Here is a 23,908-nt window from a genome sequence, read left to right as displayed (position 1 = left end):
CTAAAATGGAATGACCCACATTTGTGTCTTGCATTATTTCCTTTTGAGTTAGATGACTAGAGGATCAACAGTAGGCTGAGATCCTGGTTCAGTTCAGACTAAGATCTTGGTTGGAGAAACCATAGCCACAGATTAAACTGAAAGACCATGACTAAATAATGACAGTGATAGTGACAGCTTGACCAGAGTTCATTTAGAACCTCTCTACTCAAAGTGTGGCCCAGGGCCCAGCAGAGCCAGCATCCTCAAGGCGCTAGTAAGAGATGTGGAATCTGGCCCCATCCTGACCTACATTGTAACCAGGTTTTGCACATTCATCAAGTCTAAGACATGCAGCTCTAGGTGGTCCCAGTACCCACATTCTGCCCACCAGAAGTCCTAGACCTTCTAGTCAGCCAGGATAGGGATTAAAAACTGGAGCTTCGGCCTTAAAGTTTAGTGTTGACTAAACAGTGTTTCTTGCTGGAACTTATGGGTAGGTGCCTGCTCCAGCAGACAGAATCCTGCCAATTCAGAGGCCACATCATCAGCATGAAGCCACCATAAAGCCATGAAAATGCTTTTAGCCAACGATATTTCCTTTGTATCGCCCCTCTCCTGTACTCTAAGCAGAAATACTACTTGCTTCTGTCCGGTCTCTCGATTTCACTCATCTCCCTTTCCCTCGAGTTCTTATCCTGCCTCAGTCTGATTTGCCTTCAGATCGGAGAGGGTGGCAACTTCCCTTTCTCCCACTCAAGACTCTGAGCCAGCAAGGACGTACTCACCACACACGGTTATCAGGACTTCGTTGCTTTTTTTGATCACCTTGCCCATGCCTGCGACACAGGTGTAGTTCCCACTGTCCCATTTTGAGACTGTCTTGGTGAAATTTTGAGCCCGTGACACATTCATGTCTCCCTTCTGGATGGCGAAGTCGACTGTATGTGGGACGGAGCACCACAGGTTCAGGCTGCCACCCTCGTCCAGATGTGTGGCGGAAGATTCCAGCTTGGGTTTGGGAAACAGCTCTGAAAAACCAGTGAGTGGGAATGGAGTGAGACGTTTCTGGGAACCACTCCCAAACCCCCTTCACAGAGAGTCCCTGGCCCAGCTGCTTTTGGCAGAACCAACTCCCAACTTCCTTCACAAAGGTTTCCTTTGCCTCTCAAGGACCTGATAATCACGCAATTGAAGAACTGGCAGGTTTGCGTCCCTTGTTAATCCAAATTATTTCATAGACATGGATTAGGAAAGTTTTACAACTTGTAAAGATTCATGCATTTACCTATTTGTTCATTCACTCACACATTTTATTCCTAAGTATTTATTTCAAGCTATTTCTGTGCTGGGCACCTCGGTTGGCCTTGGGGAGACAATAGTGAGAAAGAAACAGTCCCTGACTTCCGAGCGGTGACGTCTGGTGGGCTACTCAAACACGGTGTTTGCAGCAGAGCCCATAGAGGGGCCACTGGACCTAGGCTTGGAGGAAGTCATCCAGGCAAAGAGGGAAAGGGTCATAGGCAGAGGGAACAGCATGTGGAAGACCTGGCAGAAGGTTCAAGCATCTGAAAGTTCAGTTGCCCTGGAACATAGTGGGAGTAGAAGAGGCCAAAGGAGGCCTATGGATCTTGAAGAATCTTGGAAACCACCCAAAGACATATGGATTGCATTCCCACAGCAGTGGGAAGCATGGGGAGTCTGGGTCAGGGGAAGGACACAGATGTGCATTGTGGGGAGATCTCTGGGAGTAGAATGAATGAGTGATACCTCCTGGGTCAAGTTGTGAGCTACACATCCCATGCCACTTTAAGGAGTTATTAGTACCCTCATTTAGGTTGCATGGCAACAGTAGTAAAGACGGAAGTTGACTTTTAAGAGGCTTTGCCTTATTTATTTATTTTAAATATTGGCCCTTCTGCTTGCTAGCTTTTTTATTAAAGGCCAGTTTACCTTATTTAAATATTTCCTGAAATAGATCAATATTTCATTGTTATAGTATGTGTTTTATTTTCAGCTACAGGGAAAGGAGTAATTAACTACTTAACCAATGTGAAGACTTGGCTCCTTCATGTAAAGTTTACATTATAAACCAATGCACCCTGATTTCATGAACGAAGGAGTCAGTAATTCTATTTTTTTTTTTTTTCAAATCCTCACTCAAGGATATTTTTCCATTGATTTTCATTTTATTTTTAAATATATTTTATTGATTTCTTACAGAGAGAAAGGGAGAGAGAGAGAGAGTTAGAAACACCTATGAGAGAGAAACATCGATCAGCTGCCTCCTGCACACCCCCCAATGGGGATGTGGGCAACCCAGGTACATGCCCTTGACCGGAATTGAACCTGGGACCTTTCAGTCCGCAGGGCGACGCTCTATCCACTGAGCTAAACCGGTTTCGGCTTCCATTGATTTTTAAAGAGAGTGGAAGAGAGAGGAAAAGACAGAGAGAAATATCGATGTGAGAGAAACACATGGATTGGTTGCCTCCTGCACACACCCTGACCAGGGTCTGGGCTGGGGAGGAGCCTGCAACCGAGATATATGCTCTTGACTAGAACTGAACTCGGGACCCTTCAGTGACTAACGGTCTATTCACTGAGCCAAACCAACGAGGGTGAGGAGTCAGTAATTCTTGAGACTCTCTGCATATTGAGAAAGGGACTGAGTCCCAAAATTCCTGTCAGGAAAACTTCTTGGGCTTGAGTTTTGAGACTGCAACCAGGAATCAGGAAATCGAATTCTACCTTTGCCTATAAATTTGCCTGCTGTACAGGTTTGGGGGTACAAATCAACATTGTCATCATTGATGTGATCATCATTGTTATGGAAGTGACTTCCATCTAGTCCACAGTGTCTTCCTAGTTTCCTGTACAGGGAATAAAATAAAACTTCAAGTAAGGTGGTGCCCCAATAATTAATCAATATTTTATTAGGGCACATGTCACCCTTCCTTCCATCCATATAGTTGGTGTTGACTCCTCACCCGAGCCGGTTTTCATAGCTCTAGGTTAGGAGTGGGGAAAAGGAACCAAAGAAATTGACATCCTAAAGTGCCTTACAATCTCATTGGGCAGATTCCAAACAAATGTGAAAAAGTGACTTAGATTAAAAAAAAAATCCCAAAGCAATGACTTTACATTTAAAAATATGTAAACAAAAAGGTCAAAAATAGAAACCATGTTGCTGAGACGGGTCCAAGGCGGTTTACAATTAGGAAGGAAATGTTAGGGAACAGTCTACTTGCAAAGGAGATAATGGAAACAGACTGGCAGAGCCATGACGTGGACTAAGAAGAATCAGTCTTTTATTCACTCATGAACAGACATTCATGGAGCTCCTAATGTGCCAGGTTCTAAGCATCAATGATTTACGATGAATTGAGCCCACAGACCTGGTCGTTCAAGAGCTCACACCAGGGGGTGAAGACAGATGCTAAATCTTTGCAGCGACTGTTGACTTCAAGGTATGAGCAGAGGGTAATGGGACCTGAGGTGTGACCGTGGGACTCTGCCTGGGGGAGCCTGGATTGAGATTTGGGGCTTAGTCCTTAAGGACAACAGAAGTTTTTCAGTGGCCAAGGAGAAAGAATAGGCTGAGTGGGGAGAGATGCTTGGAAGAGGGTGGGGTCAAAGTGAAGGATCATGGCCCTACAGGAGTCGAAGTCCAGGAATAGTTATGCCAAATAGGGGCCATCTTACGAGGGCTCCTTCTGCAGCTGGCTGAAGGATGAATTGGGACAGAGATGCTCAGGGAGAACCCTGGTGTGAGGCCAGTGTTAGGATGTGATTGTAGAGCTGAGAAAGACAGGACAACAAGTGACAGACCTGTCAGCACTTGGTTACAGATTGGGTCTGAAAAGATAGACAGTGGGGGGTGGAAGAAACCTTTTTTCTATCCAAAGACAAACGACAAATCCAATGATTTTTATGTTCACAAAGTTATTTTGAGCCTCCAATATTACTGTATAGAGCTATTTGCAGTGAGGCTTGATAGTAACAGGGACATGGAAAACCAGATGCATTAAGTGGGCTTGCAGACATTTCCAAAGGCTTGGTAGAATTTGAACATGGGCGTGTCTACCTGCCAGTCCTGAGGTGCTGGGTCAGCGCCACATGGAAAGGAGGGAGCTCAGGCTCACAGAGCACGCAGGCTGAGGCCATGAAAGGACAGACCAAGCATAACACTTGGCTTTCCTGGGCCATGGAGACTAATCTACCAAATGACTTGTATGCCCCACACGACACACACATCTGGATGTGGGTGATCAGCTACATATAGTAACTTATGGTCCAACGATGCTGTATGCTTTCCTAAAGTAGCCTGGCCCAAGGGAGAAGGATGCTTCTCTAACTGGTGAAGCAATCCATATGTTCACCACTTGGTCCCTGTTGCTCTCACGGCAATAGGCCACGCCTTTATTTACTTCCTCATTGCATTGCATTTTAAAGGTCTGTTTATGTCTGTGAATTCTTCAAGGGCAAAGTCTGACTTTAGGCAGCTCTCTATCCCCAACAGGTTTCCCAGAAAAACAGAAGGTGCTCAATATATGTTGAATTGAATACTTTTCTCTAATGAAATAAGACATGTCTTATCCAATGAAAAACATCATGTGCCTCAAAATATTTGTTATTATCAACAATAAACTAAATTGCTAGCACACACTATAGACCAGCAGGATCCAGCACACATGCCAATCACCTAGTTGGGGTGTTGGCAGCCTACCTATGATACTGGGGGACTATTGCTGCGACACTCAATGCTTATCACATAGGAGGCTTTCAGTAAATGAATGAACAAACGAAGAAATGAATGAACACCTTCCCTTGGGAACGAAGAAGTGCTGACTCTCGAGAATAAAATAAACATCTGTTCGTGACATCAGAAAGAAAAAGAAAAGAAATGCTGACTTTCTCTGTTCTCTGAGACACTTTCATCCTATATTCATGTGTTCATGCAACAAAGAAGTTTTGAATTCCTACTGTGTGCCAGGCACTGTATAAAATAGGTAATGTTCCTGCTCTCATCAGCTTATACTCTAGATTCCACATCCATAAAGCTGGAATCATAACACAGATCTCATAGCATTGTTATGATCATGAAATCAGAAAGTAGGCAAGCCAGTCACACTGTGCTCAACAAAGAGGATTTGTTACCATTTGTGAGTTTGCTAATGCTTTTGCACGCCTGACCCTATCATAGGGCCTGTCTGGTACTCTAGCACAGTGCTTGGCACAGAGGAAAGATAAATGTGCTCTAATAATAGAAACACTAGCTAACATTCACTGGGTACTCTTGGTGAGCTTTGTCATCTCATAGATTTGTGGCAAAGAGGCACTCGGTAAGTCACCCGAGGTCACAGAAGTGGTGAGTGGCAAGGTTGGGATCTGATGCCAGAATCTGCACCCTCAACCACCACACCTAACTGCTTACTGGCTCTGCATTGACTTTTTCCCCACGGGCACACCCCACACCCGAGTGCATTCATTCGGATAAGCAGGGGTAGAAATATCAGCATCACTGGCCATCCCAGATTCCAGCACAGTCGCTTCTTGAGCCTGCAATAGGCTGACACCCTCCAGGAGCACCCCTACCTGTGATGTTGACCACGATGCTGCTGACCTTGGAGATCTGGCTGGTTTCCACTTTGCACGTGTAGTTGCCGTTCTCCTTCATTGTGGCCATCACTGAGTAGGTGGCCTCATTGCCCTGCTTGCTGTGCCCCACAATGGTCTTGTCCCTCTGGATGATGATTTCTGGAAATGCCTGGACCATGGGCGTCACCTGAATGATGCACTTAATGTGCAGCAGGTCTCCTTCGATGATCACCCCCGCGGGGTGGACGTAGAACTGGGGGTTGGAGAAGGATTCTACAAGAAGAGGACAAGCCAGTTGGACTCAGGTTCAAGCCTGGGTGAGGGAAAGGGGCACTTTCTCCTCTTCTCTGCTCTTTTTGTTGCCAACCACTAATTTTCCTTATTAATTAAAAACAAACAAACTCAACCTGTCTTCTCAAACAACTTTGAGTTGGCTGCTCTGAAGCAGGGTCCCTCCCTTCTCGCTCATTCTTGCATCTTCAAACTTCTTAACTGCAATTCTCTAACTTTCTTGAGCTTCCCAAAGGCTAAACCATCTTCTCTAAATCTAATCTGCAGAACCTTCTTCAAATGACCTCAGGAATAAAGAGTTATTAGAAACAGACTCTTCCCTCGCCCACCAAGGATTATCTAGGTTCCTCTTGCGCTATTTCACACAACTCTGGAATTTCAGCATAAACAGTCCATAGCTTTCAAAAATGACAATCGTGTAGACAGTGCTATTTCATGAAAATAAATATTTAAATAACCAGATGCAAAAATAGTGTATTCTACTCCTTTCTTTAAAATGTTGGTTGTAACTGACTGAATTGATTTCACGGCTCACAGTTTGAAAACACCATCTTAATAAAATATGTGTCAGACACCAGGGTGTGGAATCTCCAGGAGACAGAAAGAAAAGCAGGGCTAGGCCTTCGCTCCTGCTAAAAAATAGCAGATCATAGAGAGTATGTACAGATAGGGTTGTTAAAAATGCCAAAAGTGGCCCTAGCTGGTTTGGCTCAATGGATAGAGCGTCAGCCTGTGTACTGAAGAGTCCCGGGTTTGATTCCTCTCAAGGACACATGCCTGGGTTGCAGGCTCGATCTTCAGTAGGGGGCATGCAGGTGGCAGCCAATCAATGATTCTCTCTCATTATTGATGATTCTATCCCTCTCTCCTTCTCCCTTCCTCTCTAAAATCAATTAAAAATATTTTTTTAAAATGCCAAAAGTCACATATGTAATACCCTTTGTAATATTTTAAGCAATAAAAAAAATAAAAAATAAATAAAAATAAAAATAAAAAATAAAATGCCAAAAGTGATATTAATATTTTCATATTCATTAGCTTTTTAACTATAAAGCCATTTAAATTCACAAAAGAAAGCTAACGTTTAAAAACATAATCTTTCCTGAATAAAGGTCCAAAAAGGGAGAGCATCTCTCAGGACCCTCAGCCAGTGCCCCCTGGGGTAGCTCACTAATAACTGAAGGGTTTTTTCTTATGCTCAGATTAACTCCAGATGCACCAGAGACCTAAATGCAGGGGGGGGAAATAACACATTTAAACCACAGAAACAGTAAGAGAAAACATCAATGCATTTTTTTTCTTTCATAATCTTGGAGTATGGAGGAACTTTAGGTGTGAATCACAAAACTGAGATATCATAAGGAAGGAAGATGGATACATTTGGTTAACTAAATATTAAAGGTTTTGCATTAAAAAAATCATATAAAGAAGCTCTAAAACTAAAAGAATTGTAGATTGACTGAAATGACAAGTGGATTGAACAAAAAGGGATTAAGACAATTAAGACTCACACTAAGGCAGTGGAAGGACTCAGAACATGTGACATTCCTTAAATAAAAATGTATTAACTTTTTTAAAAATCATACAATAAAAACAATGATAGCCCTGGCCAATGTGACTCAGTGGGTTGGGCATCGTCCTGTGCACCAGAGGGTTGCCAGTTCAATTCCTGGTCAGGGCCCATGCCCAGTTGCAACCTTAATCCCCAGTGAGAGGCCTGCAGAAGGCAGCCAATCAATGATTCTCTCTCATCATTGATATTTCTATCTCTCACTTTCTCTCTAAAACCAAGAAAAAATTTTTTTTTAAGTTTGAAAACTATGGACCTAACGTGATTACGAACAGTCTTGAGAAGAGCAGCCCAACCAGAAGTCCTCAGCCCCTTTCCAATCCTGGGCTCTTTCTCCTGGTACCAAACCAGCAAGCCAGAAAGAATGAAAAAAAAAAAGAGAGAGAACAGGACTCTCACCCCTCACGGTGACCAGATCGCTCCTGGTGGTCGAAGAGGTCTCCAGGTGCCTCCCAGAAATGATGCTGGCTTGACAGAGGAAATAGATCACACGGTCCTGTTCCTCCACTGTGAAGTCCAGCGTCACAAAATTCTGGTGCTGAGAAGATTTTTCTCTTTTTTGCTTGATACCTTTTGTGTCTAGTTCAACTTTTTCAACTATGAAATGTACTGGGGCCTTTTCGTTGGGGACAGAACAATTGACGATCACGACTCCGCCCTCTATCGCCTCCTTCTTGTCCAGGGTCACTCTGGGACTGGACACTCCTTTGGGGAAAGAGAAAGTCCATTAGTATTAGTTTGATTGAACGGTACAAGTGAGTCATTGTAGTTGACCCATCTAAGAGTTCTTTTCTTGCCTGGCCAGTGTGACTCGGTGGCTGGGTGTCAACCTATGAACCAGGAGGTCACAGTTTGATTTCCAATCAGGGAACACGCCCAGGTTTTGGGCTCGATCCCCAGTGTGGGGTGTGCAGGAGGTAGCCAATCATTGATGTTTCTCTCTCTTTCTCTCATCCTCTCTGAAATCAATAAAAATATTTTTTTAAATAATAAGAGTTCTTTTTTTTTTTTATTCCCAGAACACCCAGTGCTACCTACCACGTAATTATTGAGCACGACACCAGGTACTTTGAAAAGTACAAAATATGTTGAAGATGTGGTTGGTGCTTTCAACCTTTATAATCCCATTGGGAAAACAAGTCTCCCCAAGTGAAACAGTTAAAAACAAAACAGCCCAGCCAGTATTCATTAGTATTTCTGTGGTTGTTGTTATACTTTATTGAATGCCAGTTGCAAGTTAGGTTGACTCTATATTCATTCTCATAATAAACCTCCAGGGTGGGCATAAAAGATAAAGTTATGCCCATTTTACAGATGAAGAAGGTGAAGCTCAGGGAGGTTCAAGGCTCATAGTTATCAAGTCCCCAGAGTGGAGATTCGACCCTAGGTCTGTCTGACTCCAAAGCCAGAGGTTTGGGTATAGGAGGGGAGGGAAAGGGGACTGTGCATGGCCTCCCGTAAAAAAGCAAAGCTGAAAATAACTGAGCATCAGAGGGTGCTGCAGAGACAATGCGTGATGGAGAAGTCAGGAAAGGAGGAGGGTCTCTTTGCCTGGGGGTTCAGAGAAAATGCTAGAAAGAAACAGGGTCTGAGGGGAATCTTGGAGGAAGGGAGTTATTTGGGCAGATGTTGTGGGATGGGGGTTAAGAACCGGGTTTCAGGGTACACACGCACATGGGCAACTGCTCGGGCTGAGGTATGTGAGTGGAGGGTCTAGAACAGAGAAAGGGTTGGAGAGAAAGATACATCGAGTAGTAAACCAGGTCAGATTAGGGGGAGCTGGGAGAACCTGGCTGAGATTAGATGTCCTGTCCAGGCCCCATAGAAATGTACCCTAATTTTCTAAAGCCTGCCGGCACATTTCTCTTGTAGTCATGAACTTCATCTTGGAGTCAGACAAACTTGCTTGTATCCTAAACCTGACTCTTCCTGGATGTGCCACCTCACCCAATCACTTATGACACTTATGAATTTTGTTGTTGTTTGTTAATTCTCACCCAAGAATATTTTTTTCAATAATTTTTAGAGAGAATGGAAGGGAGGGGGAGAGACAGAGAGAGAAAAACGTCGATGTGAGAGAGACACATCGATTGGTTGCCTCCTGCATTGGTGCCCCGACCAGTGCTGGGGATTGAACCTGCAACTCAGGTATCTACCCTTGACCAGAATTGAACCCATGACCCTTCAGCCCCCTTCAGTCCACGGGCCGACACTCTAATTACTGAGCAAACTGGCTAGAGTGATCTTTTTTTTTTTTTTGGACCCACCAGGTTTGGAGATGGAGGGCTATCTGCTTGGGAAGAAGACCTGAACTGTATTCATACCACTACTGTTACCTGTGGTGTAACTGTTATGAAGGAGCTCCCCACAGGAAGGGACCATGTCTTACTCACTGCTGGATGCTGGGCCTGGCTCAGAGTAAAAACTCAATAAATGTTTAATGAAGACCTGTCATAATAACCATGGCTTAGAGGTCAACTTTAGAGTCAGATAGATCTTGGTTCTAACTCTAGCTTTGCCTTTGATGAAGTGCGAAGCTCAACCTCTCTGAGCCGCAGGGTACACTCCTGTAAGCGGGAGGAACTGCGCTTCTCTCCCAGTGCTATTGCAGGGGTTAAATGAAATGTGTGTCAAGCACTTATAAGCATTTATCTCATGGGAGGCTAATAAATGGTAGTTCTTATTACCAGAACTAATGATAGTCTGAATGACTGTCCTGATCACAAAAGCACAAAAATGCAGAAATGAGTTATGGCAGCAGCTGTCAGAAAGCATGGGGCTGAATTTACTAATTCTGTCCATTCAATCATCCAAGTTTTAAGAAAAAGTACCCTAATTTTCTAAAGCCTGCCGGCACATTTCTCTCCAACAAACACTTCCAAAACTCTTGATCTACCACTCTTTCCTCGTCACTAATGTAAATGCCCAGACATGTTGGTTCCTCCCCTGACCTCAGTGGAGATGAAGAAGGGCTGGTTTGCATTTCTGTGGCTGTTGCCCCTGGTGACACAAAGAGATGCCTGACACCTATGGAGGAACTGGCCTGGAGGAGGATGCTGTCATGTTCTCCCATGTGAGTCTCAAAGACTGACAAGAAAGTGGTCAGAGCCCGGCTGGTGTTGCTCAGTGGTTCGATTCCCAGCCAGGGCACATCAAGTTTAAAAATTTAAATAAAGAAAAAAAGAAAAGAAAGTGATCAGAGATTGCATACTTATAAAAGGAAAATGCCACCGGACCCTTGCCCACTGGTTCTTCCTGCTTCCTGTTTGCTGTAAGGGTTATTTTTTTCTAAGGATGGCCTGACCCAGTACCTCATACATGATGGGCCATTCATTCATTCAATACTTGGTTACTGAGCACACTTCATTCACTATTCATTTAATCCTTAAAGCAAAATAATCCTTCAAGATCGGTAACTAGTTATCTCTATTTTAGGGACAGGAAACGTGTCAGTAACTAGTTATCTCTATTTTAGGGACAGGAAATGAAGATCCCAAAAGGTTGGGCATTCTGCTGGGATACTCCCCTCTTTCTCAGCCTCTGCTCTTTCATGCTGATACCACGTGTCCCTTGTGCCACTTCACCATCAAGCAAACTCTTACATGATCTTCTGGATCTGGACCCAATGTCCCTCCCTCCAGGAAGACATCTCGAAGTCCTCTAGGCAGAATTATTTCCTCCCACCTTTGTGCTCCCAAGGCACTCAGATCTTATAGCTATTGGACTGTAATTATCTGTGTAAATGTCTTCCTTCCTCACCAGACTGCAACTACCTCTGAAGCTGGGGCTTGCCTGATGCAAGATTCTTTGTTTGAGATACAAAAATAGACCAAATACCACCTCTTTTCTCATGCTCTTACAGTCCAGAAAAGCAGACACATGAGTGAGAAATAGTTGCAATATCGAGTAAAAGAGTAAATGCCATTTACTGGAACTCATTATGTGCTAGTATTAGGCTAAGCCCTTTACCCACAGGTATCTTTTAATCCTCTCAAAATTCCCTGAGCTGGGTATTATTATTATCTTCATTTCACTGATGAGAATTTTAAAGTTTAGAGAGGTTCAGAGACTTGCCCAGATTGGAATCCAGGCAGACTGACTACAGAATCCAGTGTCAAACCTTGATTCAATGACCTTTACACAAATGCCATTGAATGTAGAGAGCATGAGAGCTTCGAGGACTCTGGGGGAGATCAATTTTGTCTGGAAATGTGTCAGAGAAAAGATCATTGAGCTGAGTCTTCAAGGAGAAATAGTAATTCACGAGGAGATGAGATGAAGAAGGGTATTCCTGGAAGAGGGAACAGCATGTGCAAAGGCGAGATGGTGATAAATAGCCAGGCATGTTGGGGCCATGTCTAATGCCTACATTTTCGGGTTAGGAAAATGCCAGGCAGATGAGTGAGAAAGGTGATGGGCGAGCAGGTAGGCCTAGTGTTACTACGCATTCAATCACTGTTCTTGCTCCTGCATGTGTTAGCTTCATCTGCCTGAGCTACGTTCAATTCCAGGGACTCACCTCTCACCATCACTTCGTACTCCGATGTGGTTTTCACCTTGTTGTTCAGAATCACAGTGCACTTGTATATCCCTGCATGGTAGACCCGGGCTTGGGGGATGAAATAACTCTCGGTGCTCTTCATGGAGGAGACGTTGTAAAACTGCTCGTCATTCTTATAGAACAGCAGCTGGTGCTGCGGCCGGACGTGAGAAGTGGTGCTGATGTCCACGATGCACTGCAGGGTCAGATTCTCCCCGTTTTGCACCTCCTGCTTTGGCAGGATCACCATGTGGACACTGTTGATGGTAAAAGCTAAATAAGAGGGGAAGAAAGGAAGACTCCTGTTATCTGAGAAACAGCATTGTCCTGGTGACCTTCACCACACTGGCTTGTCATCACCCTACGCAGCCAGGGGTCCCAAATGTCTACAGGGGCCAAGTGGGTAATGACTCTGAGTAGTGGGTCAAGCATGAGGCAGTTGGTACTAAACTGCTCATATTCCACCAAGACAAGTGTGACAAGTAAAACATGCCCCTGCCCTCACCGGTTTGGCTCAGTGGATAGAATGTCGGCCTGCGGATTGAAAGGTCCCAGGTTCGTTGTGACCACGTCTAATGCCTACATTTTCAGGTTAGGAAAGTGCCAGGCAGATGAGTGAGAAAGGTGATGGGCACATGATCCGGTCTGGGCTCAATCCCCAGTAGGGGGCATGTAGGAGACAGTCGATCAATGATTCTCATCATTGATGTTTCTATCTCTCTCCCTCTCCCTAACTCTCTCTGAAATCAATACAAATATATTTTAAAAATAAAAATAAATAAAACACATCCCTAAGATATATGCAGCACATGAGCTGCCACACTGTGGCCCCTGGAGGAAGCATAGGATTCAGGCAGACAAGCATGCAAGTTCTGGTTCATCATTTATTATGTGATCTTAGGTGATTAACCTCTCTATGCTCTGCTTCCTCATTGGTAAGACGGGGTAATAATACTTAGTAGGTTGTTGCAAGATTTATTGAGTCTCCTGGATACTCTAACACTCCTTATTTTTAGGCCAAGGAACAGCCACTGAGCTTAAAAGCAGATCCCTCAGTTTCAGACAAGCCTTTTGATCATTGTAACCTGACCAACATTTTATCTGCAATTTTCTGACAGACTCTGATTCAGAAAACCACCCAACGAAGCCACTGCTGGATCTCTTACCCTCAGAAAAGGTGTGAGGTAATAAATTGTTGTCTTAAGCCACTATGTTTTGGGGTAATTTGTTAAGCAGCAATAGATACCAAATATACCACCCAAACAATTTTCAAAAATATTTACCTGATGATTAAGATAATACAGAAAATAAAAAAATAATAGCTCTTTGTGAATAAGCTGCCCAGGAATAACCAAACTGGGTTACAGCCTATAGGTCTCACTATTCACACAACAGAGTGACTGTTCACAACCTGGGCTCCCTGGAAGTTCACCAATGGGTGTTAGGAGGCCATGAACCACCTCCACTTGTATGCAAGTGTGCAATTTTATAGAGAGAGGATCCACAGATCTCCTTACAAAACCCAAAAGGTCTAGAACTATTGTGATGGAAGGACAAGGTTGTGAAACAGCCTAAAGAGGTCAGATCTGTCTGGCCAGTGTGGCTCAGTGGTTGAGCATCGACCTATGAATCAAGAGGTCATGGTTCGATTCCCGGTCAGGGTATATGCCTGGTTTGTGGGCTTGATCCCCAATGGGGGTGAGTAGGAGGCAGCTGATCAATGATTCTCTCTTATCATTGAGGTTTCTATCTCCCTCTCCCTTCCTCTCGGAAATCTATATCTATATCTCTCTCTCTCTCTCTCTCTCTCTCTCTCTCTCTCTCTCTCTATATATATATATATATATATATATATATAAATTTTTTTTTAATGATGTCAGATCTTTTCAATCTGGGGAGATGAAGGCTGGTGAAGAATCCAAAGTAACAGAGTCACCATAGTACGGTGCCTGTGCCCACAGTGCCAAATCCTCAAACCCACAACCAAGGGGCCTGCTTTCTTCTGCCTTCAGCTACCAATCAGCTGATGCTCCAGGGAAGATGAGACATTATGACTCAGCCAGCCACGTGTCCCTCAACCTGGAAATGACTCAGAAATAAAGGTGGGGGGAGAGAGGGAGAAGCCACACACTATTGTCTGGAAAATCACCAGGAGCCATGAAGCACGGAGTCCCTGCTGAACTTCAGTGCTCAGCACAGAGCACGCTGGCCCGTCTGCTCATTTAAATCTGAAATACTATCTCCAAGTTCAGTTGGAGTCTCCTTCAATGAGACATTCACCAAGCACCTGCGCCAGGTGATGGGCTTAAAGGGTGAATACAAAATCATCCTACTGTCATGGACCAGGCCGGCTGATGGAGGCCCAGATAACTGGAGTACAGAGATGCAAACACCAAGAGGAAGGGCTGCCCAGGAGAGGCCAAGGAAAGTTTGAAGGAAGTGACTCCTGAACCAAGCCTTAACCTGGACAAGAACAGGGGTGCTCAGGCAGGAGAACAGCATGTACCAGGACACAGGGGCATGACAAATCAATGAATCTGGGCACAAACTGTTCCCGGAACCAGAGTATGGGGCCGGAGGGGCCACGAGAGCCAGGTAGGAGGTGCCAGAATAGAGGGCCTTGCCTGCTGGGCTGACAAGCTGGGTCCTGTCCTGAGAGTGTTTAGGACAGTGATGGCGAACCTTTTGAGCTCGGCATGTCAGCATTTTGAAAAACCCTAACTTAACTCTGGTGCCGTGTCACATATAGAAATTTTTTGATATTTGCAACCATAGTAAAACAAAGATTTATATTTTTGATATTTATTTTATATATTTAAATGCCATTTAACAAAGAAACATCAACCAAAAAAATGAGTTCGCATGTCACCTCTGACACGCGTGTCATAGGTTCGCCATCACGGGTTTAGGAGAAGGGTGGCAGGATGACACTAGAGCTTTAGAAAGATCACTGTGGGCTGGGCAGAGAGACCAGCTTGGGACAGGGGTTCAGGTGAAGCTGAGGAGGCCTGAGAGAGGGCAGGAGCAGGGGGAATGAAGGGAAGAGATGGATTTGGGAAATATTGAGCGGACACAAAAGGACTTATTTCGGGGGTAGGGAGGGGGGGAGTTTCTGGAACTAGACAGTGGTGATGTTTGCACATTATGAATATACAAAATATCATTAATAAAAAATAAATTTTATGTTATATGTATTTTATTTAAAAAATGTTTAAAGACTTGTTTGATCGAATGTGAGGGTTGAGACAAAAGTGGAAAATAAGGTCCTGGATTAGGTACCCAGGAGGATATAGGTGTCTCCGACTAACTCAGAGAATCGCAGAAAGAGGTAAGGATGAAGAAAAAAAGTCAGGTGATGAGACTGGTTTGAGGGACCTGGGAGATGACTAGGAGGAGATGTCACCTACTGGCCCCGCATGATGCTCAGGGGACAGGCCAGGGCTCTGCTAGGCCAGCGGAGTATGTGGAGGAGCAGAGGGGGTTGAGCAACTCCAGAGAGAATAAGACCTGTGAGCCTGCAGAGACAAGGGGATGGAGCGAGTTTAAACCCTGGGACAGTCCAAACATCCCCCAGGGTTTGTCAGGGATGTAAGAGAACACCAGGGAAGAGGGTCCAGGAGGCCAAGGAAGGAGCCTTATTGCAAAGGCAGCACAGGGCCCCAGAGCTGAGGGCTGGAGTGTTCACAGCTTTGGCATCAGAGGCTCTGGGAGAGGTTTCCAGTGCAAGACTGGGGGGCGGGGGGGAGGGATGGGGGGAGGCGCAGTGCCCAGCCAGGTGCTGAGTGAGTGAGTGAGGGCTGACTGAGAGGTGAGGAAGCACAGACAGTGAATATAAACCAGCCTTCAGAGACGGGAACGGATAGATAGGGGACTCGAGATAAATGGAGGGGGTGGGTTGTGTGTGATTTTCCTTTTTCCCCCCAAAATAAGAACTACCAATCATGTTTGCAGGGGAAAGGCCAAAAAAGGGGGAGGAGAAAGATACTAAAAGTGGGATGGCAACTGCGCAAATTATAGATTGTGATCCTGGGGGGCCATGCAAGGCCTGGCCATGCAAGGCCTGGGCTCAGATCCCAGAGGGACAGGCTGGCCCTAGTCTGGGGGGCAAGGGGGGCGGGGCAGACGTCTTGTCTGAATCAGGAGGGAAGCCGGGAGGATGGGTGGGGACACAGATAAGCCTGCAGCCAGGGCAGGACGGGAAGTTGAGGGAGTTCCCTCCAGACAGCACTGTTTTCAAGGTGAAGATGGGATTGAGATCATCCCCTGAGGCCTGCCTGCTGGCCGAGTGGGCTGAGGGCCTGAGATAAAGGAGTGGAAAAGGCCAGGCTGACCAAGCACCTCAACCACAGAGAGCCCGCCGTGTGGAGCAGGCTCCTGGTGTGGAGGCAGTTACAGGCGTGAGCAGGGCAGGGACGATGGGCCAGGTCCAGGAGGTCACCAGGACAGAAAGCCCTGGGTGCCTGGCAATGGACAGTTGTAGGGTGGGACCTCACCTCCAGGGTGACCTTTCCTCCCCCAGCATATTCACTGAGGTTTGGACCCTGGGCCTTTCCTCCCAGAGATAACATCTAGGCCTCAGTTGTATTTCAGCTCCTGGCCCAGAAAAGCAGCCAAACCAGCCACCCAGGACTGACCTCAGGACCAGCTGCATTAAATAATGAGCCCCTGTCCTGGTAGTGGCCAATCAATCAGTGGAGACCACAACCCTGAAAGGACACACCTGGAAAACTGCTAAGTATTCTACTGAGCTCTTCCCCTGGGACCTCTCCTAAACTCTCCACCCATAAAACCCTTGGGACAGAGGACCCACGGGCTCGCCCTCCCTGCAGCACACCTGTGCCTTTCCCTTTCCCTCTTCCTGCCCATCCTCCCCTCCCCACCCCATGACCTCCCTCAGTCCCAAGCTCCTAGGGCCCTTCCTTTGCCTCTATAACTTGTCTCCTAAACCCATTTCTTCTACAGATTACTTCTTCTACCTTTGCGATTTTTATAAATAGATATTCTCTTAGAGTCTTGGCTCTGAATTCTTTCCTAGCCAGAACTCAAGTACCAAGGTTGCTGAACCCAGGTCCAGTCTGACCCCACAAGTCTAACACCTGCTGCTGTTCCCGAGCCTGCAACAGTCGGTCATGCATGTCCAATGCCTGACAGCATGGTCTTGGGTGCCCTAAGGAATGGGAGTCCTGGACCCTAGCCCCCACTCTCACACCCAGTGCGCAAGTACTTTCTGGCCTCCGGGCCTCAGTTTCCTCAGGTGTAAAACAAGGTGGAGGCGTGGGAAGAGATCAACCAATGAACTTGTATGCATATATGCATAATCCCTGGACACGACAATAGGGGGGTGAGGGTAGGAGTCTGGGGAGGGCAGGAGTGGCTGGAAGAGGTTAATGGGGGCGGGGGAGGAGGATCTATGTAATACTTTCAACAATTAAGATTAAAAGAAGAAGAAGAAGAAAGATAAGGCGGAGGAAGCAGTGGGAGAGCCTCCTGCTCTGAGTCCTGCAGTTCCGAGGTTTTCCCAGAAGGTACAAAGATTTTTCTCTATGAACCATGGGATGGCGGTGATTTACTTCCATCTAAGGTGGGGAAGGAGCTGGGAGAGTCTGGAGGTCCTGGGAAACAGGATGTGCAAGAGACACAGAAGCCCAGAGGCAAGAGTGTTGTCAGGGTGTGGTTGGCCGAAAGCTGGCAGGAGCGGGCTGGCTGGACAGAGAGGGTGGTGCAGGAGCGATTGTAAAGGTGGGGAGGACCCAGGACTAGTAAGCCATCACTCATCACATGCTGGGCAGGCCAGGCACCTCCTTTTAGCTACTCTCACCCTCACGGGAGTCCATGGTTAATCCTCTTATCATCCCCACTCTGAGAAAAGGGCTCACAGAGGCAAAGTAAGGCTGGCCGTAAAGAGCTGAGGCAGGCCTATGGCTCCAGACAGATTTGGCGAGTTTTGGAAAGTGGAGATTTTAGTGCCGATGCCCTGCCAACTGGCTCTCCCTCCATCTGGCAAGTCAGTTGTTTCTCTGAGATGCAGAGACACCATCAGTTAATTGGGATGATGAGGGTGATAATGGATATCCTGCCTCCATGGGTTGCCATGGGGGTCAAATGCCCGCAATAGCACATGGGCAGTTGACCTGGACACCTGCAGATGGGCTTTGCTAGTAGCCACACCAGACCCTCTTTGTCCTGGAGCCTCTGCTCTGAGCCCCGGCTCATCAAACCAGCATCATCCAAGTACATCATCTCCAGAGGCTGTACAATTGTCTACAACCCGGTCACCCCCAATCTTTGCCGGCTGAAGTGACCACTGACAAGGGATCCTGCTCTGTGGGCTCCACTAAGCCCTCAGCCCCAGCCAAACCCCCTCTTTCATAGGGTCCCAGATGAAGCAAAACCATACCAACTTATCTTGTTTCAAAATTAGCTCCAAAGGAGATGATAAAACAGACTTCAAGGATAAGCCCCCCTCCCTGTGCACAACCACACAATATTGCAGTTATAATTGCAGCTTCATGGATGTATGAGAAATGAAACCTAATATGTTTTAGGTCATTTGGGAGAAAAAAGTTGTAACAACAATTTAAACTCTGTTCTGCCTTCCTGAATCTCACAAACGGATTACAGTTCATTTGAGAACAAAACCTTTTGGAAGGGGGTAGAATATGCCAATGATAGATGTATGGTAGAAGAACAAAAAACAAATTATGCAATTGCTCACTTTTTAAAAATCACCTCCCCAAACCTAACATACAGCAGTTAACTAGGATCTAGAAAATGTATGCTACTTCCAGAACATGTTGATTAGAACTTGGCTTAGAACAAGAGTTTTTTCTGTCCTTTCTAAAACCTTCTAAAAATGCCAGAAAGCAATAAATTTCAGCTCTCAACTGGACTACGTTTCCTCAATTGTTATAGATGTTAACCCAAGCAATTCGACAAAAGTGTTAAGAATCACGGAAGACACAATGAACCTAGGTAGAAACTTTACAACTTACAGCTCTCTTGACCCTCGAGGCTCGAACCTGGAAAAGACAGAAGAAATACGTTGACTTCATTTGCTTCAATCCTCACGAAGTGTAAGTCATGTCAAAAGAGAATAAAACTCACAGAGCAGAAGTACCACCAGGACTCCCAGCCACATCTTGCCTTCTTTAGTCAACCCCAGCTGCATCCTGAAAGCAAGACTTCGGGCAGTTACTGCTGCCTTTGGGCCATGCCCCGGGGGCAGAAGACACTTCCCATGCAGCGCAGAGGAGCCGCCCTGTGAAAGGCAGAAAGATCACCCTGGTGACTTCTCCCAGCGCAGCGAGAGGAGATGGGCTGCGATGCTGGTCAGGTAATGGCGGCCATTGCTGGAAACCGGGAACAATGCCTGGGCTGGCCTGATATCTCCTCAGGAAATGACTGGTCTTCCTGAGGGGCCACTGAACACAGCTGCTTTGTTTAGTTTTTAAGGGGGGGAGAAAAGGCGCAAGTGGTCATTTCGCTTCAGCCTTCCTGACCCTCCTCGTTAGGCTGGGTATGGAGCCCCTTCTCATGGCAGGGTAAGAGGGTTCCTCTCTCTCTCCAACTTCCAGCGGAAGGGCCTCTCTCCGTAGGCACATAGCAAGACCCCTCTGCTTTCCTTTGCCCCCCAAAGGGGCTCTATCCATACAGCCTAAGTGTGGACCTCCTGCCTTTCCGGGCAAGGCCATGGGACAGGGCTGACTTTTCCAGAACATCGCAGGTTCATCAGGGAAACCTCCTAATGGCTCCCACTGCCCTCCAGAGAAAGCCAATTTACAATCCTCCGCCTTCTAGCCCTTGCTTATCTCTCCAGCCTGGTATCCTGGACAAAAAAAAGGATGTTAGGGAAAGTAACCTCACAGGGTGATCTAATCATAAATTCCTATCTGAGTCAGACAGGTCAAGCTCAGACATGTAACTTTTTGGTTTTAATCGATTTTAGAGAAAGTGGAAGGATGAAGGGCTGGGACATCGATTTATTCCACTTATTCATGCATTCATTGGTTCCTTCTTGTATGTGCCCTGACCAAGGATTGAACCCACAGCCTTGGCGTATCGGGACGTCACTCTAACCAACTGAGCTACCCGTCCAGGGCCTATAACTTTTGTAGTAAAAGGTCCATCTTTGCCTTACGCAGACCCTGTGCATCGTTTTTTGTGCATCTAGGTTAACACACCTTTGAACTTCTAGGTAACCACCCTCAAGAGAGCACATAGTCCTTTGGCAGGGGAGGTGGGGGTTAGAGAACAACCAAAGGCCTTATATGCATGCTTATTAGCATAACCAATGGACACAAACACTGGGTAGTGAGGGCTTGCCCCATGGGAATGGCTGAGGAGGGAGTCAAAGGGGGGTGGGCGCGGGAAGGAGACATATGTAAAACTTTAGACAATAAACAAAAAAAGAGATCACATAATCTTGTTAACTATCCTGTAACCAAATACTGCCTTGTTTTCTCTGACCTCATGGAATCTTCCTTACTAGTATATTCCCTCCTTAATTTCTAAGGCATAACAGAAACTGCAAAACTATCATTCTCCAAGGCATTTGAGATCTTGCTTCCTGGCAATTGTCCTCAGTTTGGGCTCAGATAAACACCTATAAAAATTCTCCACAGATTCGGACTTTTTTCTCCTTTTTTATGAGTTTATTTGCGCCAAATTGGCGGCATATGATCCTGGACACTTCTTTCTTAAAAAAATATATATATTGTTATTGATTTCAGAGAGGTAGGGAGAGGGAGAGAGAGAAAGAGAAACATCAATGATGAAAGAGAATCATTGGCTGGCCGCTTCTTGCACACCCCACACTGGGGTTGAGCCCCAACCCAGGCATGACAGGGAATTGAACCATGACCTCCTGGTTCATAGATCGACACAACCACTGAGCCATGCCAGCCAGTGGACATTTCTTAAGAAATGCTCTTTGACATTTCTTGAATCGACCTCTCTCACCCACTGCCTTCCTTGACCCTGCATTCTTGCTGTTAGAATTTATAATTCCCAGAACACACCATGTGTCTGTGTCTCGGCCAATGCTGATCCCCTATTTGGAGTACTCTTCCCCCTCCTTTTTTTCTGGCTGATTCCTACACATTCAACACAAGTCGGCGTGGCATGTTGTTTCTGAAATGCTACCCTCTCCTACTGCCACATGGTAAAGCTAAGTCAGACTTGAACTGAGATTATGGAAACCAAAGATTTCTCTGCTTCAGGGCCAGTGCCAAGAAGTGATGGCTTCCAGCTCAAGAACAAGTCTTTTCTCTGGCCTGCGATTCAATAAGTTTTGATAAGGGCTGTTGAGGAGCAATGCGTGCATAAAGGAGTCTTCCTATTGCTTTTTGTTGTTTTGTGTTCTCCATTCCCCACTATAAACCATCTTCTGTGGCAATCTACTGGAAATTATTTCCGCCCACATACCAAATTTTGATTTGTCAAGAAAAAAGGATACACCATGAGTAATAAAATAAATGCTGGCTTCAAAGGTAACTCTTACATACTGTAGAGTAAACAACTTTTGCTTCTCAAGCAATTAGTGATAAATCCCTTACTCATAAGTTTAAAAGTAAACTTCTAAAATTAGTCATTGTTTCATATTCAATGCTAATACTTTTAGAACACCAGCAGGGGGAAAAAGGCTTTATTTCAAAAATAAATGTCAGTGTTTTAAAAGAAAAGCAGAAAAACTATATCCTACAACTTATATCATGCACCAGAATAAGTTCCAAATGGACCAACCATCTAAAGGTACAAAGGAAACCATAAAAGTTCTAGAAGAAAACATGAAAGAATTCCCCAAAATCTTGGAATGGTAAAGGCTGGTTTAACTATGACTTAAAAATCCAGAAGCCATAAAAGAAAAGACTGTTAAATTATATTCCATGAAAAGTCTGCTTTGCCAAAAAAAAATTTAGTCAAGAGAAAAACTGGAAAATATATTTGCAACTCACATCCTAAACAAAGAGTAAATCTTTCTAATATGTATAAAGCTCTCAAAAATCAAGAAAAAATATTTTTTAAAAAAAGAGATAAAATAAGAAAAAGATCAACAATACAATAGAGCCCTGGCCAGTTTGGCTCAGTGGATAGAGCGTCAGCCTGTGGACTGAAGGGTCCCAGGTTCTGCTGGAAGCCAGTCCATCCTTGCTGCTTGACACAGTTGCTGCAGGAAAGAAACATCTGCACAGCATATGTTTCAAGGGACCTGGCGTATATGGCATACTGTTCTTAATATGTTTGCTCACCTTCTTAGCACTATGTGTTTTAACCAAGGTCACCTCTCTGAGAAAGGTTGTTTCCCCAGGTAGGGATTTTTCCCTGAAGTTAGGGAAGGGATAAAACCCCTTAACTAAGTGCCAGGCGGGTAGTTAATCACTTTAACCAGGAACAATCACACTTAAGCTACATAATCTTTACTCCCTGGAATGGAGATAAGAAATGCCCTAACCTTTGGAATAGAGATTGATAGGATTGGAATCAACTGGTATAAATACAGATGTAACAAGACAACGGGACACAGAACCTAGAGACAGAACCTAGCGAGAGAACCTGGCTGAAGAACCTAGAGACAGAACCTGGCTACAGAACCTGGATAGAACATGGCAAGAGAACCTGACTAGAACCTGGTGACCGAACCTGGCTGGAGAACCTAGCGAGGGAACATGGCTACAGAACCTGGCTGGAGAACCTGGAGAACCTGGCTCGAGAACCTAGCAAGAGAACATGGACACAGAACCTGGCTGGAGATCCTAACCAGAACTTGGCTGGAGATCCTGACCAGAACTTGGCTAGAGATCCTGGCTAGGCTACTGATCAACTGAACGCTGCCTCCGTGTCATTCCTTTTTCGCCGACTCCGTCCACACCTTTGGGGACCCCTGGACCTGCTGGGGTTGGACCCCAGCAAGGTTCGATTCTGGTCAAGGGCATGTACCTTGGTTGCGGGCACATCCCCAGCAGGGGGTGTGCAGGAGGCAGCTGATCAATGTTTCTCTCTCATCGATGTTTCTAACTCTATCCCTCTTCCTTCTTCTCTGTAAAAAATCAATAAAATATATATTTTTAAAAAACAATACAATAGAAAAATGGGCAAAGGATATGAACAGATAAATAACAATAAAAAGTATCTGAAATTCAGAAATAGGTGAAAACGATCATCATGTGTTCTTTCAGTGCCGGGCATAAGTAGCAGGCTCTCCTAGGGCTTACCTGCCCCTCTACGGGTATGTAAACCTTTGACTTGCTGTTTACTAAAGATGAAGATATTTTACAATCAGTAAAGGTAAACATTAATTTTTGGAAAGTCTATAGCAATACAAATAATTCCTGTTATCTGTGGTGAGGGGACAGGTGGTGAGAACTGGGCAGTTGGCACCCTTTCATTGTAAATCTTTCCTACTTTTTTGTTTTACATTATGAAACTACTACTTCTTTTGAATTATCTTTTAAAATTGTAATAAGAAGTTGAAAGTTTTAACATCTTTATTGAGGTATCATTGATATACAGTAAACTGTACATATTTATTTTTTTAATATATTTTTATTGATTTCAAAGAGGAAGGGAGAGGGAGAGAGAGAGAGAAACATTAATGATGAGAGAGAATCATTGGTCGGCTGCCTCCTGCAGGCTCCTTACTGCGGATCGAGCCCAAAACGCGGGCATGTGTCTTTGACCAGAATTGAACCCAGGACCCTTCAGTCCGAAGGCCGATGCTCTATCCACTGAGCCAAACCAATCAGGGCCCGATTTCACCTTTTTAAAAAGTGTAAACTCAGTGTCTTTTTATATGTGCACGACCTTTACATATCTTCCCCCTTCCTTCCCCTTTCCGTAGTGAATTCCTTGGTCAGGAAAAAAGGTCCCCCACAACTATTTTAGTTCTTTGGTAACTAATCAAGTCACTGACTTACACATCGCCAGGATGG

General features: G+C 45.2%; 1 protein-coding gene across 9 annotated transcripts in view; it reads right to left on the bottom strand.

Moving 5' to 3' along the window:
- The window catches only part of PECAM1 (platelet and endothelial cell adhesion molecule 1), a 50,661-nt gene extending 31,301 nt beyond the window's left edge, over nucleotides 1–19,360 (bottom strand). For 6 of the 9 annotated variants that reach the window (XM_036339961.1, XM_036339962.1, XM_036339964.1 and 3 more), the window contains exons 1-6: nucleotides 19,086–19,359; nucleotides 18,974–19,000; nucleotides 11,961–12,254; nucleotides 7,841–8,146; nucleotides 5,578–5,853; nucleotides 768–1,010 (exon numbers count right to left, since the gene is read on the bottom strand). In XM_036339961.1, the coding sequence (XP_036195854.1) occupies nucleotides 768–1,010; nucleotides 5,578–5,853; nucleotides 7,841–8,146; nucleotides 11,961–12,254; nucleotides 18,974–19,000; nucleotides 19,086–19,149 (1,210 nt within the window). In that variant the 5' untranslated portion in view covers nucleotides 19,150–19,359. Of the gene's footprint in view, nucleotides 1–767; nucleotides 1,011–5,577; nucleotides 5,854–7,840; nucleotides 8,147–11,960; nucleotides 12,255–18,973; nucleotides 19,001–19,085 lie in introns of all 9 variants that reach the window. The other 3 variants (XM_036339966.1, XM_036339970.1, XM_036339963.1) reach the window with 1 other exon arrangement.
- Nucleotides 19,361–23,908: the final 4,548 nt, after the last annotated feature.

The sequence above is a fragment of the Myotis myotis genome, unplaced genomic scaffold, assembly GCF_014108235.1.
Source record: "Myotis myotis isolate mMyoMyo1 unplaced genomic scaffold, mMyoMyo1.p scaffold_m19_p_17, whole genome shotgun sequence".
NCBI classification, from domain to species: Eukaryota; Metazoa; Chordata; class Mammalia; order Chiroptera; family Vespertilionidae; genus Myotis; species Myotis myotis.
Note: the sequence above shows the minus strand (reverse complement) of the source record. Positions and strands in the feature narration are given on the sequence as shown.